The sequence below is a fragment of the Hyla sarda genome, chromosome 5, assembly GCF_029499605.1.
Source record: "Hyla sarda isolate aHylSar1 chromosome 5, aHylSar1.hap1, whole genome shotgun sequence".
NCBI lineage: Eukaryota > Metazoa > Chordata > Amphibia > Anura > Hylidae > Hyla > Hyla sarda.
Genome location: NC_079193.1, coordinates 6,462,550 through 6,482,530, shown reverse-complemented (window position 1 = coordinate 6,482,530; position 19,981 = coordinate 6,462,550). Strand labels below are relative to the sequence as shown.

Genomic DNA, 19,981 nt, shown 5'->3' with positions numbered 1-19,981 from the left:
CCTTCCCTTCCAGGCCCAGTCCCGGTAACAATGCCTGCGACCACAATCTTTACACCCCTGTTTACATAGCTGGAAGGGTCTAGGAATAGAGGAACCTAAATTAGAGAATAAAAAACAATGAATCTTCAAGGTGTTTCCTTCTCTGGTTTGGGGAATAATAAAGAATGAAGCAAAGAAATGGAGGAATCTTAGGTTCATAATGAAGGAAACAAGAGGAGTAAGGGGCCGAGAGTATAATGGTCTGATCTATGGGCACAATGAGGAGTAAGGGGCACAGAGTATAATGGTCTGATCTATGGGCACAATGAGGAGTAAGGGGCACAGAGTATAATGGTCTGATCTATGGGTACAATGAGGAGTAAGGGGCAGAGAGTGTAATGGTCTGATCTATGGGCACAATGAGGAGTAAGGGGCAGAGAGTGTAATGGTCTGATCTATGGGCACAATGAGGAGTAAGGGGCCGGGAGTATAATGGTCTGATCTATGGGCACAATGAGGAGTAAGGGGCTGAGAGTATAAAGGTCTGATCTATGGGCACAATGAGGAGTAAGGGGCACAGAGTATAATGGTCTGATCTATGGGCACAATGAGGAGTAAGGGGTCGAGATTATAATGGTCTGATCTATGGGCACAATGAGGAGTAAGGGGCTGAGATTATAATGGTCTGATCTATGGGCACAATGAGGAGTAAGGGGCTGAGATTATAATGGTCTGATCTATGGGCACAATGAGGAGTAAGGGGCTGAGAGTATAAAGGTCTGATCTATGGGCACAATGAGGAGTAAGGGGCCGAGAGTATAATGGTCTGATCTATGGGCACAATGAGGAGTAAGGGGCACAGAGTATAATGGTCTGATCTATGGGCACAATGAGGAGTAAGGGGCTGAGAGTATAATGGTCTGATCTATGGGCACAATGAGGAGTAAGGGGCTGAGATTATAATGGTCTGATCTATGGGCACAATGAGGAGTAAGGGGCTGAGAGTATAAAGGTCTGATCTATGGGCACAATGAGGAGTAAGGGGCACATAGTATAATGGTCTGATCTATGGGCACAATGAGGAGTAAGGGGCTGAGAGTATAATGGTCTGATCTATGGGCACAATGAGGAGTAAGGGGCTGAGAGTATAATGGTCTGATCTATGGGCACAATGAGGAGTAAGGGGCACAGAGTATAATGGTCTGATCTATGGGCACAATGAGGAGTAAGGGGCTGAGAGTATAATGGTCTGATCTATGGGTACAATGAGGAGTAAGGGGGCCGAGAGTATAATGGTCTGATCTATGGGCACAATGAGGAGTAAGGGGCCGAGATTATAATGGTCTGATCTATGGGCACAATGAGGAGTAAGGGGCCGAGATTATAATGGTCTGATCTATGGGCACAATGAGGAGTAAGGGGACGAGAGTGTAATGGTCTGATCTATGGGCACAATGAGGAGTAAGGGGCACAGAGTATAATGGTCTGATCTATGGACACAATGAGGAGTAAGGGGCTGAGAGTGTAATGGTCTGATCTATGGGCACAATGAGGAGTAAGGGGCCGAGATTATAATGGTCTGATCTATGGGCACAATGAGGAGTAAGGGGTCAAATGTAGAATGGTCTGATCTATGGGCACAATGAGGAGTAAGGGGCTGAGAGTATAATGGTCTGATCTATGGGCACAATGAGGAGTAAGGGGCTGAGAGTATAATGGTCTGATCTATGGGCACAATGAGGAGTAAGGGGACGAGAGTATAATGGTCTGATCTATGGGCACAATGAGGAGTAAGGGGCACAGAGTATAATGGTCTGATCTATGGGCACAATGAGAAGTAAGGGGCCGAGAGTATAATGGTCTGATCTATGGGCACAATGAGAAGTAAGGGGCTGAGAGTATAATGGTCTGATCTATGGGCACAATGAGTAGTAAGGGGCTGAGAGTATAATGGTCTGATCTATGGGCACAATGAGGAGTAAGGGGCACAGAGTATAATGGTCTGATCTATGGGCACAATGAGGAATAAGGGGCACAGAGTGTAATGGTCTGATCTATGGGCACAATGAGGAGTAAGGGGCACAGAGTATAATGGTCTGATCTATGGGCACAATGAGGAGTAAGGGGCTCAGAGTGTAATGGTCTGATCTATGGGCACAATGAGGAGTAAGGGGCACAGAGTGTAATGGTCTGATCTATGGGCACAATGAGGAGTAAGGGGTCAAATGTATAATGGTCTGATCTATGGACACAATGAGGAGTAAAGGGCCGAGAGTATAATGGTCTGATCTATGGGCACAATGAGGAGTAAGGGGCAGAGATTATAATGGTCTGATCTATGGGCACAATGAGGAGTAAGGGGCACAGAGTATAATGGTCTGATCTATGGGCACAATGAGGAGTAAGGGGCACAGAGTATAATGGTCTGATCTATGGGCACAATGAGGAGTAAGGGGCTGAGAGTGTAATGGTCTGATCTATGGGCACAATGAGGAGTAAGGGGCTGAGAGTATAATGGTCTGATCTATGGGCACAATGAGGAGTAAGGGGCTGAGAGTATAATGGTCTGATCTATGGGCACAATGAGGAGTAAGGGGCCGAGAGTATAATGGTCTGATCTATGAGCACAATGAGGAGTAAGGGGCACAGAGTATAATGGTCTGATCTATGGGCACAATGAGGAGTAAGGGGCACAGAGTATAATGGTCTGATCTATGGGCACAATGAGGAGTAAGGGGCACAGAGTATAATGGTCTGATCTATGGGCACAATGAGGAGTAAGGGGCAGAGATTATAATGGTCTGATCTATGGGCACAATGAGGAGTAAGGGGTCAAATGTATAATGGTCTGATCTATGGGCACAATGAGGAGTAAGGGGCCGAGAGTATAATGGTCTGATCTATGGGCACAATGAGGAGTAAGGGGTCAAATGTATAATGGTCTGATCTATGGGCACAATGAGGAGTAAGGGGTCAAATGTATAAAGGTCTGATCTATGGGCACAATGAGGAGTAAGGGGCTGAGAGTGTAATGGTCTGATCTATGAGCACAATGAGGAGTAAGGGGCACAGAGTATAATGGTCTGATCTATGGGCACAATGAGGAGTAAGGGGCACAGAGTATAATGGTCTGATCTATGGGCACAATGAGGAGTAAGGGGCACAGAGTATAATGGTCTGATCTATGGGCACAATGAGGAGTAAGGGGCACAGAGTATAATGGTCTGATCTATGGGCACAATGAGGAGTAAGGGGCCGAGAGTATAATGGTCTGATCTATGGGCACAATGAGGAGTAAGGGGTCAAATGTATAATGGTCTGAGGTGGAGACTGAAGACCGAAGGGTCTAGGAAGCGTCTGATGTCGACCACACGTGTAGAGAGTGAATCATCGCCCCCGTCTCTTCTCCGCACAGCGAGGATCCTGCTGAAGATAAATGGATCTTAGGCAGAAAGAGCTGGTAATTGTGTTTATTTCTGTGCACGTGTTCTTTATGTCCTCGTGCCGCCATCTCACATGTCACATACGTCTATACTGGAAGCCATTCACCTGACTAAGGAGATGAGAAGACGAGCAGAGCAGGTGCCAACAACGAACAAACAAAATATAAGGAGAATAATAATAATAGAGTGTGAGGAGCCTTATAGAGAGGTGAACAACTCTACCATGGAAACACAACAACCTCTGTGTAAGACGACTTCATAGAGATGACAGATACTAACATCATAAATGATCACCATAAATGGTAATAAAATAATATTTATATACTAATCACATGATGGACACAAATACTATATAACTACTATAATACTGCTCCTATATATAAGAATATAACTACTATAATACTGCTCCTATATACTAGAATATAACTACTATAATACTGCTCCTATATACAAGAATATAACTACTATAATATTGCTCCTATATACAAGAATATAACTACTACAATACTGCTCCTATATACAAGAATATAACTACTATAATACTGCTCCTATATACAAGAATATAACTACTATAATACTGCTCCTATATACAAGAATATAACTACTATAATACTGCCTCCTATATAGAAGAATATAACTACTATAATACTGCCTCCTATATACAAGAATATAACTACTATAATACTGCTCCTATATACAATAATATAACTACTATAATACTGCCTCCTATATACAAGAATATAACTACTATAATACTGCCCCTATATACAAGAATATAACTACTATAATACTTCTCCTATATACAAGAATATAACTACTATAATACTGCTCCTATATACAAGAATATAACTACTATAATACTGCTCCTATATACAAGAATATAACTACTATAATACTGCCTCCTATATACAAGAATATAACTACTATAATACTGCCTCCTATATACAAGAATATAACTACTATAATACTGCTCCTATATACAATAATATAACTACTATAATACTGCCTCCTATATACAAGAATATAACTACTATAATACTGCTCCTATATACAAGGATATAACTACTATAATACTGCTCCTATATACAAGAATATAACTACTATAATACTCCTCCTATATACAAGAATATAACTACTATAATACTGTCTCCTATATACAAGAATATAACTACTATAATACTGCTCCTATATACAAGAATATAACTACTATAATACTGCTCCTATATACAAGAATATAACTACTATAATACTGCTACTATATACAAGAATATAACTAATATAATACTGCTACTATATACAAGAATATAACTACTATAATACTGCTCCTATATAAACGAATATAACTACTATAATACTGATCCTATATACAAGAATATAACTACTATAATACTGCCTCCTATATACAAGAATATACCTACTATAATACTGCCTCCTATATACAAGAATATAACTGCTATAATACTGCCTCCTATATACAAGAATATAACTACTATAATACTGCTCCTATATACAAGAATATAACTACTATAATACTGCTCCTATATACAAGAATAAAACTACTATAATACTGCTCCTATATACAAGAATATAACTACTATAATACTGCTCCTATATACAAAAATATAACTACTATAATACTGCTACTATATACAAGAATATAACTACTATAATACTGCTCCTATATACAAAAATATAACTACTATAATACTGCTCCTATATACAAGAATATAACTACTATAATACTGCTGCTATATACAAGAATATAACTACTATAATACTGCTCCTATATACAAGAATATAAATACTATAATACTGCTCCTATATACAAGAATATAACTACTATAATACCGCTTCTATATACAAGAATATAACTACTATAATACTGCTCCTATATACAAGAATATAACTACTATAATACTGCTCCTATATACAAGAATATAACTGCTATAATACTGCTCCTATATACAAGAATATAACTACTATAATACTCCTCCTATATACAAGAATATAACTACTATAATACTGCCCCTATATACAAGAACATAACTACTATAATACTGTCTCCTATATACAAGAATATAACTACTATAATACTGCTCCTATATACAAGAATATAACTACTATAATACCGCTTCTATATACAAGAATATAACTACTATAATACTGCTCTTGTGTACAATCTTTAACCCTTTATTTTTGTATCTTCCAGCTTTGAGCAGTTCTGTATAAATTACTGTAATGAGAAGTTGCAGCAGCTGTTTATTGAGCTGATCCTCAGACAGGAGCAGGACGAGTATCAGAGAGAGGGCATCGAGTGGCAGCACGTAAGTCACAGCTAAGGCACCATTTATATATATATAATATATGTAGGCGGAATCTGTAGGCGCTATATAAATAAATTATTATTATTATTTTTTTTCTTTGTGCCCACAACTGATTTCAACTATAAGTTAATCTGGAGAGAACCTTCTAGAGGTTGACTTTGGCACCTCCCGGGGTGAAGGTTTGATCTCTTGAATCCTTTGGGTTGCAGGTTTGATCTCTTTGTATCCCGGGGGATGAAAGGGGTCACTATGATGGAGATAGATAGATAACTACCTAGAGGTTCTCATATCTAGAGCTTCTCCACCATAAGGTGATTTTAGTACGTACCTGGCAGACAGTAATGGACATGCTTAGGAAGGATCTGCGCTTGTCTTGGAGCTAAATGGCTATGTTGTAAGATTAACATAACACTGTGGCTAGCTTTTTGTGAAATGGTAATATCCTGTTGGAGTTCCCTCCCTTTAAGTACAAGTCCCAGGATCCCTTGTTTGTAAGTGTGAGGTCACTTTTCTCCTCCTGCACATCAGCCACCCCACCCAGTGTGGCAGTGTATTCCAACCAGTGTGCCTCCAGCTGTTGCAAAACTACAACCTATGTGCCCCCACAACAAGGACAACCACAGCCCCATAACAACCAATGTGTCACCACAACAGAGAAAACCGCAGCCCCATAACAACCAATGTGTCACCACAACAGAGAAAACCACAGCCCCATAATAACCTACAGTAAATGTCTCCACAACCAGCCTTTGGCTGTCTGGACATGCTGGGAATTGTAGTTTTGCAACAGCTGGAGACACACTGGTTGAGAAACACTGCCCTATGGAGAATGATCTCCCTCCACCCAGCGGTCGCTCCACCCATTGAAGCACATACACGCTTCCTTTGTACACCTAACTAGTGATGTAATGTCTCGGACCGCACGGTAACCTGGGAAAACCTGAGACAACAGTAATTGTGTATGCTTTTAAAAATAAACAGCGGGGCAAAGATCACATAAGAATTGCAAGACCCCCATGAAACACAGGTACAGACACCATATTATAAACTACACTAACTTTACCCCTTTAATCCTTTGTTTCTGAGTAATTGATTCTATTGAAGCCCAGGTAGTAGTTGTAGTTTGCTGCTTCCTTCCTCAGTGATTTCTCTATGCACTACAAGTACCAGAATCCTTGGTTTTTCCAGTTTGTGTCCTTGTGGACCAGTGTTTCTCAACACTACAACTCCCAGCATGCCCGGACAGCCAAAGGCTGGTTGTGGAGGCATTTACTGTAGGTTGTTATGGGGCTGTAGTTGTCCTTGTTGTGGGGCACATGGGTTGTTATGGGGCTGTGGTTGTCCTTGTTGTGGGGGCACTTGGTTGTTATGGGGCTGTAGTTGTCCTTGTTGTGGGGGCACTTGGTTGTTATGGGGCTGTGGTTGTCCTTGTTGTGGGGCACATGGGTTGTTATGGGGCTGTGATTGTCCTTGTTGTGGGGCACATGGGTTGTTATGGGGCTGTAGTTGTCCTTGTTGTGGGGGCACTTGGTTGTTATGGGGCTGTAGTTGTCCTTGTTGTGGGGGCACTTGGTTGTTATGGGGCTGTAGTTGTCCTTGTTGTGGGGGCACTTGGTTGTTATGGGGCTGTAGTTGTCCTTGTTGTGGGGGTACTTGGTTTGTTATGGGGCTGTAGTTGTCCTTGTTGTGGGGGCACTTGCTTGTTATGGGGCTGTAGTTGTCCTTGTTGTGGGGCACATGGGTTGTTATGGGGCTGTATTTGTCCTTGTTGTGGGTACATTGGTTGTTATGGGGCTGTAGTTGTCCTTGTTGTGGGGGTACTTGGTTGTTATGGGGCTGTAGTTGTCCTTGTTGTGGGGGCACTTGGTTGTTATGGGGCTGTAGTTGTCCTTGTTGTGGGGGTACTTGGTTGTTATGGGGCTGTAGTTGTCCTTGTTGTGGGGGTACTTGGTTGTTATGGGGCTGTAGTTGTCCTTGTTGTGGGGGCACTTGGTTGTTATGGGGCTGTAGTTGTCCTTGTTGTGGGGGCACTTGGTTGTTATGGGGCTGTGGTTGTCCTTGTTGTGGGGGCACCTGGTTGTTATGGGGCTGTGGTTGTCCTTGTTGTGGGGGTACTTGGTTGTTATGGGGCTGTAGTTGTCCTTGTTGTGGGGACATTGGTTGTTATGGGGCTGTAGTTGTCCTTGTTTTGGGGGCACTTGGTTGTTATGGGGCTGTAGTTGTCCTTGTTGTGGGGGCACTTGGTTGTTATGGGGCTGTAGTTGTCCTTGTTGTGGGGGCACTTGGTTGTTATGGGGCTGTAGTTGTCCTTGTTGTGGGGACATTGGTTGTTATGGGGCTGTAGTTGTCCTTGTTGTGGGGGCACTTGGTTGTTATGGGGCTGTAGTTGTCCTTGTTGTGGGGGCACTTGGTTGTTATGGGGCTGTGGTTGTCCTTGTTGTGGGGGCACTTGGTTGTTATGGGGCTGTAGTTGTCCTTGTTGTGGGGGCACTTGATTGTTATGGGGCTGTAGTTGTCCTTGTTGTAGGGGTACTTGGTTGTTATGGGGCTGTAGTTGTCCTTGTTGTGGGGACATTGGTTGTTATGGGGCTGTAGCTGTCCTTGTTGTGGGGGTACTTGGTTGTTATGGGGCTGTAGTTGTCCTTGTTGTGGGGGCACTTGGTTGTTATGAGGCTGTGGTTGTCCTTGTTGTGGGGGCACTTGGTTGTTATGGGGCTGTGGTTGTCCTTGTTGTGGGGACATTGGTTGTTATGGGGCTGTAGTTGTCTTTGTTGTGGGGACATTGGTTGTTATGGGGCTGTAGTTGTCCTTGTTGTGGGGACATTGGTTGTTATGGGGCTGTAGCTGTCCTTGTTGTGGGGGCACTTGGTTGTTATGGGGCTGTAGTTGTCCTTGTTGTGGGGGCACTTGGTTGTTATGAGGCTGTGATTGTCCTTGTTGTGGGGGCACTTGGTTGTTATGGGGCTGTAGCTGTCCTTGTTGTGGGGACATTGGTTGTTATGGGGCTGTAGTTGTCCTTGTTGTGGAGGTACTTGGTTGTTATGGGGCTGTAGTTGTCCTTGTTGTGGGGGTACTTGGTTGTTATGGGGCTGTAGTTGTCTTTGTTATGGGGACATTGGTTGTTATGGGGCTGTAGTTGTCCTTGTTGTGGGGACATTGGTTGTTATGGGGCTGTAGTTGTCCTTGTTGTGGGGGTACTTGGTTGTTATGGGGCTGTAGTTGTCTTTGTTGTGGGGACATTGGTTGTTATGGGGCTGTAGCTGTCCTTGTTGTGGGGACATTGGTTGTTATGGGGCTGTAGCTGTCCTTGTTGTGGGGGTACTTGGTTGTTATGGGGCTGTAGTTGTCCTTGTTGTGGGGACATTGGTTGTTATGGGGCTGTGGTTGTCCTTGTTGTGGGGGTACTTGGTTGTTATGGGGCTGTAGTTGTCCTTGTTGTGGGGACATTGGTTGTTATGGGGCTGTAGTTGTCTTTGTTGTGGGGACATTGGTTGTTATGGGGCTGTAGCTGTCCTTGTTGTGGGGGTACTTGGTTGTTATGGGGCTGTAGTTGTCCTTGTTGTGGGGGGCACTTGGTTGTTATGGGGCTGTAGTTGTCCTTGTTGTGGGGGCACTTGGTTGTTATGGGGCTGTAGTTGTCCTTGTTGTGGGGGCACTTGGTTGTTATGGGGCTGTAGTTGTCCTTGTTGTGGGGGCACTTGGTTGTTATGGGGCTGTAGTTGTCCTTGTTGTGGGGGCACTTGGTTGTTATGGGGCTGTAGTTGTCCTTGTTGTGGGGGCACTTGGTTGTTATGGGGCTGTGATTGTCCTTGTTGTGGGGGCACTTGGTTGTTATGGGGCTGTGATTGTCCTTGTTGTGGGGGCACTTGGTTGTTATGAGGCTGCGATTGTCCTTGTTGTGGGGGCACTTGGTTGTTATGAGGCTGTGATTGTCCTTGTGGGGGCACTTGGTTGTTATGAGGCTGTAGTTGTCCTTGTTGTGGGGGCACTTGGTTGTTATGAGGCTGTAGTTGTCCTTGTTGTGGGGGCACTTGGTTGTTATGGGGCTGTAGTTGTCCTTGTTGTGGGGGCACTTGGTTGTTATGGGGCTGTGATTGTCCTTGTTGTGGGGGCACTTGGTTGTTATGGGGCTGTAGTTGTCCTTGTTGTGGGGGTACTTGGTTGTTATGGGGCTGTAGTTGTCCTTGTTGTGGGGGTACTTGGTTGTTATGGGGCTGTAGCTGTCCTTGTTGTGGGGGCACTTGGTTGTTATGGGGCTGTAGCTGTCCTTGTTGTGGGGGCACTTGGTTGTTATGAGGCTGTAGTTGTCCTTGTTGTGGGGGCACTTGGTTGTTATGGGGCTGTAGCTGTCCTTGTTGTGGGGGCACTTGGTTGTTATGAGGCTGTGATTGTCCTTGTTATTATCTTGGCTCCTATATTATATCTTTCAGATTGAATACTTTAATAATCAGATCATTGTGGATCTGGTGGAGCAGTCACATAAAGGAATCATCTCCATCTTGGATGAGGCCTGTCTGACTGTAGGAGCGGTCACAGACACCATCTTCCTGGAGTCCATGAACAGCAAACTTGGCAGACACCCCCATTACACCAGCAGGAAGGTGAGGCTGGGGGGCCCCCTGTTTGTAGGGGGAGGAACCAGACCAGACCCGCATGCTTACATATGCCAGGCAGAGACCCGACCCCCATATATACAGACCCCTGACCAGACCCACATATATACATACCCCAGACCAGACCCCTATATATATATATATATATATATATATATATATATATATATATATACCCCTGACCACACCCTCATATATACAGACCCCAGTCCAGACCCCTATATATATATATATATACCCCCGACCACACCCTCATATATACAGACCCCAGACCAGACCCCTGTATATATATATATATATATATACCCCTGACCACACCCTCATATATACAGACCCCTGACCAGACCCACATATATACATACCCCAGACCAGACCCCTATATATATATATACCCCCGACCACACCCTCATATATACATACCCCAGACCAGACCCCTATATATATATATATATATATACATACCCCCGACCACACCCTCATATATACATACCCCAGACCAGACCCCTATATATATATATATATATATACCCCTGACCACACCCTCATATATACAGACCCCTGACCAGACCCACATATATACATACCCCAGACCAGACCCCTATATATATACACATACCCCCGAACACACCCTCATATATACAGACCCTGACCAGACCCCTATATATATATATATATATATATATATACATACCCCCTGACCACATCCTCATATATACATACCCCAGACCAGACATATATATATATATATATATATATACACCCCTGACCACACCCTCATATATATGCATACCCCAGACCAGACCCCTATATATATATATATATATATATATATATATATACATACCCCCGACCACACCCTCATATATACATACCCCAGACCAGACCCCTATATATATATGTATATATGTATATATATATATATATATACCCCTGACCACACCCTCATATATACATACCCCAGACCAGACCCCTATATATATATGTGGTCATGTGACCAAACTCATGTGTATTTTAACCCGCATTATTGAGTGTATGTCTATCTACGACTAAGCACCTGAGTGTGCGAAACGCGTCAGATTGTGTCCTGCCTTAAGCGTGTGAATAAAGCCATTGACAAGTTTTACCTGCATCTTCCCGAGTGCCGGACGTTTTTTTCCTGTGTGATTTCTACTAAGCCGGGAGCGGTACCGGTGTCCGTAGCACGAGATAGTGCAGCAAACGCGAGAGTGGTGAGCAGCCTGACTCTATCTGCATATATATATATATATATATATATATATATATATATACACACCCCCGACCACACCCTCATATATACATACCACAGACCAGACCCCTATATATATATATATATATATATATATATATATATACCCCTGACCACACCCTCATATATACAGACCCCTGACCAGACCCACATATATACATACCCCAGACCAGACCCCTATATATATATACCCCCGACCACACCCTCATATATACATACCCCAGACCAGACCCCTATATATATATATATATATATATATATATATATATATACATACCCCCGACCACACCCTCATATATACATACCCCAGACCAGACCCCTATATATATATATATATATATATATACATACCCCCGACCACACCCTCATATATACAGACCCCTGACCAGACCCACATATATACATACCCCAGACCAGACCCCTATATATATACACATACCCCCTGACCACATCCTCATATATACAGACCCCTGACCAGACCCATATATATATATATATATATATACCCCCTGATCACACCCTCATATATACAGACCTCTGACCAGACCCACATATATACAGACCCCTGACCAGACCCACATATATACATACCCCAGACCAGACCCCCATATATATATATATACATACCCCCGACCACACCCTGATATATACATACCCCAGACCAGACCCCCATATATATATACATATACCCCCTGACCACAGCCTCATATATACAGACCCTGACCAGACCCACATATATACATACCCCAGACCAGACCCATATATATATATATATACATACATACCCCCTGACCACACCCTCATATATACAGACCCTGACCAGACCTACATATATATATACCCCAGACCAGACCCCCATATATACATATCCTAGACCAGACCTCCATATATACAGACCCCAGACTAGACCCCCATATATACATACATATCCCAGACCTACCCCCATATATACAGACCCCAGACCACACCCCCATATATACAGACCCCAGACCACACCCCCATATATACAGACCCCAGACCACACCCCCATATATACCAACCCCAAACCACACCCCCATATATACATACCCCAGACTACACCCCCATATATACAGACCCCAGACCACACCCCCATATATATAGACCCTAGACCAGACCCCCATATATACAGACCCCAGACCACACCCCTATATATACAGACCCCAGACCACACCCCCATATATACAGACCACAGACCACACCCCCATATATACATTCCCCAGACCAGACCCCCATATATACAGACCCCAGACCACACCCCCATATATACAGACCCCAGACCACACCCCCATATATACAGACCCCCAGACCACACCCCTATATATATATAGACCCTAGACCACACCCCCATATATATAGACCCTAGACCACACCCCCATATATACTTATCCTTACTTGTACAGTGATTACACATGTAACATTTTTATGTTTTCTTTATGTTTTTTTAGCTTTCCCCAACAGACAAGTCGATGGCGTTTAACCGAGACTTTCGGATAAAGCACTACGCTGGAGACGTAACGTGAGTGTGACCCTCACCACAATCCGTTCTCCATACACTGAACGCCATACATGAGCCGCCATTTATCTACTGTACATGTTATACATAGATGGCGCCATATAAATCCCCATCGGTGTTGTAATAATAATACTTGATTCTTATAATGACCTGTATGTCACATGATAGCGATGTCTCCCTATGGCTCCAGGTATTCAGTGGAAGGATTCCTGGACAAGAACAAGGACACGTTGTTCCAGGATTTCAAACGGGTGATGTACAACAGGTGAGACCCTTATGACACATGACAACTCTTCCTGTCACGCTTTATAACACATGACAACTCTTCCTGTCACGCCTTCTACTTGTCTGTTATAACCTCTGGTAAGCACAGGGGACACAGCCGCGCATCCACGTATTCCAAATGGGGAAGATGGCCATTGGGGGAGAGTCAGAAGGCGCCACTTTTCACACCAAGGAAAACAGAAATTCTGCCCCAGTATGCAATGTCATTCTGAGCTCCCCCTAGTGGTGGTTTTAGGCAGACAGGAAGTTTATTTTTTACCTCTATATCTGCAGCGGTCTCCAAACTGTGGACCTCCAGATGTTGCAAAACTTCATCTCCCAGCATGCCCGGCCAGCCTTTGGCTGTCCGGGCATGCTGGGAGTTGTAGTTTTGCAACATCTGGAGGTCCGCAGTTTGGAGAACAATGCAGTATAGGAGTATAAACTTTCAGTCTTACCTATATAGCACCCCCCTCCCCTTCCTGTTGGACAGCCATACTCACATACCTCTCACAGCCTCTATATCCAGACGTCTCCACGTTCGGAGCTATTTTCAGATCTTTCCCATTATTCCACTTTAACGTCACTCGTGTTCTGGTAATTGCAGCGTGACTCAGTGCTCAGCGCCTCCGATACCCTCAAATGCCACCGATCCCCATCCAGCTACTGAACCAGGTGACAGGAAAGGGTTAATAATCCCCCCCTTGTATGTATGTGGGGCCTTAATATCGGGTCGTTGGAGGCTCTGTTAGCACCTTAACTTTGTCAATTGGGACAATAAATCTAGGACATTTTGCACATGATTGGTGCTATGTTACATTCTAAGATGCAGGGTCTGGGGCTATACAGATTCTGATGCCCAATAGGGAACCACTATTGGGCACCATGGCTCTATTGTATTGGCATGGGGTCTTACCTTGACAATCACAATAGGCTGATCAAAAAGTGTTCTTTTTCTGTGATCAGCTGTAATTTACAGGTGCCCAATTCCTGCAGCGCCACCTTAGGGGGGGAAAAGCATTACACAATTCCATACTTATCAATGGGCTATCTTTGTCTCTTCCTGACCTCTGGCTTGTCCTCTGAGTCTGAGTCTCTTCCTGACCTCTGGTTTGCTCCTCTGCGTCCTTGGGGCCCTCTGTTCCCATGGACTCCTTTGTGTCCCCAGACGCCTCGGTTTCTTTTCTGTATCCCTGGACTCCTGGACCTGGACTTATCTGCTCCTCTGGACTCCTCTGTGTCTTTTCTTTGTCCCTTTACTTCTCTGTTACCTTTTTCTTTGCTCCCCAAGACTTCTCTGATCCCCTGAACTTCACTGTGTCTCTGGACTTCTCTGTGCTTATGGAATTCTCTGCTTCCTTGGACTCTGTGCCCATTGACTCCTCTGTTCCCTCTTTGCTCCCCTGGACTCCCCTGTTCAACCTGGACTCCTCTATTGCCCCTGGACTCCTCTGCTCTCCTGGACTCCCCTGTCCCACTAGGACACCTCAATTCCTCCTGGACTCCTCTATTCCCCCTGGACTCCTCTGTGTCCCTGGTCTCCTCTGTTCTCTCTGGACTCCTCTGTGTCCCTGTACTCCCCTGTCCCACCTGTACTCCTCTGTACCCTCTGGACTCCTCTGTTCTCCTCTGTGTCCCTGGACTCCTCTGTTCTCTCTGGACTCCTCTGTGTCCCTGGACCCCTTTATTCCCCCTGGACTCCTATGTTCTCTGGACTCCTCTGTGTCCCTGTACTCCCCTGTCCCACCTGTACGTCTCTGTACCCTCTGGACTCCTCTGTTCTCCTCTGTGTCCCTGGGCTCCTCTGTTCTCTCTGGACTCCTCTGTGTCCCTGGACCCCTTTATTCCCCCTGGACTCCTATGTTCTCTGGACTCCTCTGTATCCCTGGACTCCTCTGTTCTCCCTGGACTCATCTGTTCCCCCTCGACTCCTCTGCTCTCCCTGGACTCCTCTGTTCCCCCTGGACTCCTCTGTACCCCCTGGACTCCACTGTACCCCCTGGACTCCTCTGTTCCCCCTCGACTCCTCTGCTCTCCCTGGACTCCTCTGTGTTCCTCTTTGCACTACTTCCTGCCACAGAACTCTCTGCTCTCTCCAGACCTCACTAATTGTCACAACCCTGGAAATCCCTCTTGGCTAAGTGACTCCTTTGCTGGGACTCCTATCATTTTAGGGACTCCTATCATCTTAGGGACTCCTATCATCTTAGGGACTCCTATCATCTTAGGGACTCCTATCATCTTATGGACTCCTATCATCTTGGAGACTCCACTGACATTATTATTTGCATTGACCGCTGGAACAAAGAATTTGGAGTTTTGCTTGTTCAGGTTTTGAGTGTCTTCATATATGATCACTTGTCCATATGGGGTGCAGGGTCCATCCAACTAGGGGGGCACATATAACGTCCCATGGGTACTGCTGTATTCCAATTACAGTGTCATCCCTGAGCTGTGTATCTTGGAGCCGTCCCATGTCTTCTGTCTCTTGTATCTCGGAGCCGTCTGCAGGTGAGACGGCTTTGTATCCACGTCTGTGATAATCTGTACGGTGGGCGCACTGTGGCCCGCGGTGCCAGGATCTGACCGCCATCACGACAGACTTGGCATGCCGCCCCTGGTGTCTTGTGTTCTGCCAAATAGCGATCACCAGCTGAGACAATTATCCTGATTTACATAATATAAGCTCCAGTGGCCGGGACAAGGCCTGTTATAGTGATATAATGAAGTGAGGAGATGGGACGGCGCCACCCATGGACATCAGCAGGCATTACAGGTCTGGCTGCTCTGTTTATATGGAGATCATGAGAAAATCCAACACAGAAAAAAAATGTTCCACAGCCCAGGAGATTCTCTCTGCAATATGAGGGAACCACAGATCGCTCCAGGTGAACTATAAGTCCCAGCAGAGATTCTACAGAAGAGTTTGTGGTTCTGAGCGGGTAGTATCACTGAAGAAAAAATACCTCTGATCAAAAGGGCAATATAAAATGTAACGTTTACTGAATAAGGCTAAAATAATCATATCAAAAAACTAAAGGGAAATACGCCCCAAAATCAACAGTGTCACCCAAAAACCATGATACAAAAATGCGCACTCTGGAGTGAGTCCGTGGAGATGTAATATAGTACCGATGAATTTTGTCTCTTGATGTAGTGAAAGGAGGATAGATATGTAGATGACTATCCTTAATAATAACACTATGCAGGGATATGTAGGAAATAGAAGGAGCGGGTAGACTAGAAATCCCTGCTGTCCGGAGGATGGAAGGAAAGCGAGAAGAAATAAATAGGAGATTAATTGTGTTTAGCTGACAGAAAGGAGATTATAATCCCTGGTGTCTAGTGGTTAGAAAGAAAGGCAGTAGGTAATAATCCCTGGTGTCTAGTGGTTAGAAAGAAAGGCAGTAGGTAATAATCCCTGGTGTCTAATGGGAACAGAGGAAAGCAGTAGGTAATAATCCCTGGTGTCTAGTGGGAAGAGAGGAAAGCAGTAGGTAATAATCCCTGGTGTCTAATGGGAACAGAGGAAAGCAGTAGGTAATAATCCCTGGTGTCTAGTGGGAAGAGAGGAAAGCAGTAGGTAATAATCCCTGCTGTCTAGAGTCTAGAGAGGAAAGTAGTACATTATATTGCTTAATTAATGACTACTGTGTAGAGAGGAAATAGTAGGTTATAATCCCTGGTGTCTAGTGAGTAGAGAAAAGACAAAATTTATAATCCCTGGCCTGGAGTGTCTGGTGAGTAGAGAGGAAAGCAGTAAATTGTAATCCCTGGTGTCTAGTGGGTAGAGAGAAAATCAGTAGATTATAATCCCTGGTGTCTAGTGGGTAGAGAGGAAAGCAGTAGATTATAATCCCTGGTGTCTAGTGGGTAGAGAGAAAAGCAGTAAATTGTAATCCCTGGTGTCTAGTGGGTAGAGAGGAAAGCAGTAGATTATAATCCCTGGTGTCTAGTGGGTAGAGAGAAAAGCAGTAAATTGTAATCCCTGGTGTCTAGTGGGTAGAGAGGAAAGCAGTAGATTATAATCCCTGGTGTCTAGTGGGTAGAGAGGAAAGCAGTAGATTATAATCCCTGATGACTAGTGGGTAGAGAGGAAAGCAGTAGATTATAATCCCTGGTGTCTAGTGGGTAGAGAGGAAAGCAGTAGATTATAATCCCTGGTGTCTAGTGGGTAGAGAGGAAAGCAGTAGATAATAATCCCTGGTGACTAGTGGGTAGAGAGGAAAGCAGTAGATTATAATCCCTGGTGTCTAGCGGGTAGAGAGGAAAGCAGTAGATTATAATCCCTGGTGTCTAGTGGGTAGAGAGGAAAGCAGTAGATTATAATCCCTGATGACTAGTGGGTATAGAGGAAAGCAGTAGATTATAATCCCTGGTGTCAAGTGGGTAGAGAGGAAAGCAGTAGATTATAATCCCTGGTGTCTAGCGGGTAGAGCGGAAAGCAGTATATTATAATCCCTGGTGTCTAGTGGGTAGAGAGGAAAGCAGTAGATTATAATCCCTGATGACTAGTGGGTATAGAGGAAAGCAGTAGATTGTAATCCCTGGTGTCTAGTGGGTAGAGAGGAAAGCAGTAGATTACAATCCCTGGTGTCTAGTGGGTAGAGAGGAAAGCAGTAGATTACAATCCCTGGTGTCTAGTGGGTAGAGAGGAAAGCAGTAGATTGTAATCCCTGGTGTCTAGTGGGTAGAGAGGAAAGCAGTAGATTGTAATCCCTGGTGTCTAGTGGGTAGAGAGGAAAGCAGTAGATTGTAATCCCTGGTGTCTAGTGGGTAGAGAGAAAAGCAGTAGATTATAATCCCTGGTGTCTAGTGGGGAGAGAGAAAAGCAGTAGATTATAATCCATGGTATCTAGTTGTTTAGAAAGAAATGAGAGAGGAGCCACCATCTACTCTGTTAATATCTCAATGTTTTTTTTAACAGTAAGGACCCCGTTCTCCGGGACATGTGGCCAGACGGACAGACAAGTATAAGTGAAGTGACTAAGAGACCCCTCACCGCAGCCACACTCTTCAAGAACTCCATGATTCTGTTAGTAGAGAACTTGGCCTGTAAGGTAAGAACCGCTGACTCCTGAGGACTGTGCCCAGTGCTGAGTGAATGAAGCCCAGACCGAGTGCTGCCCACCGAGGGCCTCACGCCTGGTCAGATCTCTCCTCTCTCATGGGCAGTCATGATTCTGTTATGGCGACCCAGGCGCAGACAGCAGTGCTGTCAGGGTCAGGGTCGCCAAAACAGAATCATGACTTCCCATGAGAGAAAAGAGATCTGACCAGGCGTGAGGCCCTCGGTGGCCAATGCTTTATATCACCACCATTATTATGCAGCAATGGGGTCACATGGCTTGGCACAGACATCAATTGGCACATAAATCTGCGCCCCTCTCTCCTAATCCTTCTAATCCGGTCAGCCCTCACTGGCATTATATGGCACTGATGATGTGTAAGGTTAGGGTTATACTAGAGTAGTGGTCTTCAACCTGCGGACCTCCAGATGTTGCAAAACTACAACTCCCAGCATGCCCGGACAGCCATCGGCTGTCCGGGCATGCTGGGAGTTGTAGTTTTGCAACATCTGGAGGTCCGCAGGTTGAAGACTACTGTACTAGAGTATCAAACCAGTCAAATGGGTTATACCTGTGCCAGGGATGTGGATCAGAGCAGACCAGTAAGGATGAAGTTAAAGGGGTACTCCAGTGAAAAACTTTTTTTTTTTTTTTTTTAATTCAACTGGTGCCAGGAAGTTAAACAGATTTGTAAATCACTTCTATTAAAAAATCTTAGTCCTTCCAGTACTTATTAGGGGCTGTATACTAAAGAGAAATCCAAAAAAAGAAATGCATTTCCTGTGATGTCCTGACCACAGTGCTCTCTGCTGACCTCTACTGTCCATTTTAGGAACTGTCCAGAGCAGGAGGAGAAAATTCCCATAGCAAACATAGGGTGCTCTGGACAGTTCCTAAAATGGACAGCAGAGGTCAGCAGAGAGCACTGTGGTCAGGACATCAGAGGAAATGCATTATCTTTTTTGGATTTCTCTTTAGTATACAGCCCCTAAAAAGTACTGGAAGGATTAAGATGTTTTAATAGAAGTGATTTACAAATCTGTTTAACTTTCTGGCACCAGTTGCTAAAAAAAAAAAAAAAAAAAAAAAAGTTTTCCATGGGAGTACCCCTTTAAACCAGTACTAGACCAGTACCATGAAGGTAATATCAGACCGGTACAGCTGGTATTGTTAGGCACTAGTGATGTGATATATAAGGCCGGCATAGTGATATATATATATATATATATATATATATATCTATCGCATAAATCTTCCAGTTTAGCGCCATCGGGCGGTTTTATACGTGTACAGGTTATAATCTACAATAAGCCATAATTGTCATTGAACACATTTTCCTTCAGATGACGCTGGAGAATCACGTGCAGGATAATTGGTGTTAAAGGGGTACTCCGGTGGAAAACTTTTTTTTTTTTTTTTTTTTTAAATCAACTGGTGACAGAAAGTTAAACAGATTTGTAAATCACAAAAAAGAGAAAAAAAAATCTT

General features: G+C 44.2%; 1 protein-coding gene across 1 annotated transcript in view; it reads left to right on the top strand.

Annotated features, from left to right (window-relative positions):
* The window catches only part of MYO1G (myosin IG), a gene marked incomplete in the record, with an annotated part of 144,313 nt that overhangs the window by 33,386 nt on the left and 90,946 nt on the right, over positions 1-19,981 (top strand). The window contains 5 exon segments of the mRNA XM_056518769.1: positions 5,632-5,746; positions 10,177-10,347; positions 13,093-13,163; positions 13,351-13,425; positions 18,352-18,484. Of these exon segments, the coding sequence (XP_056374744.1) occupies positions 5,632-5,746; positions 10,177-10,347; positions 13,093-13,163; positions 13,351-13,425; positions 18,352-18,484 (565 nt within the window).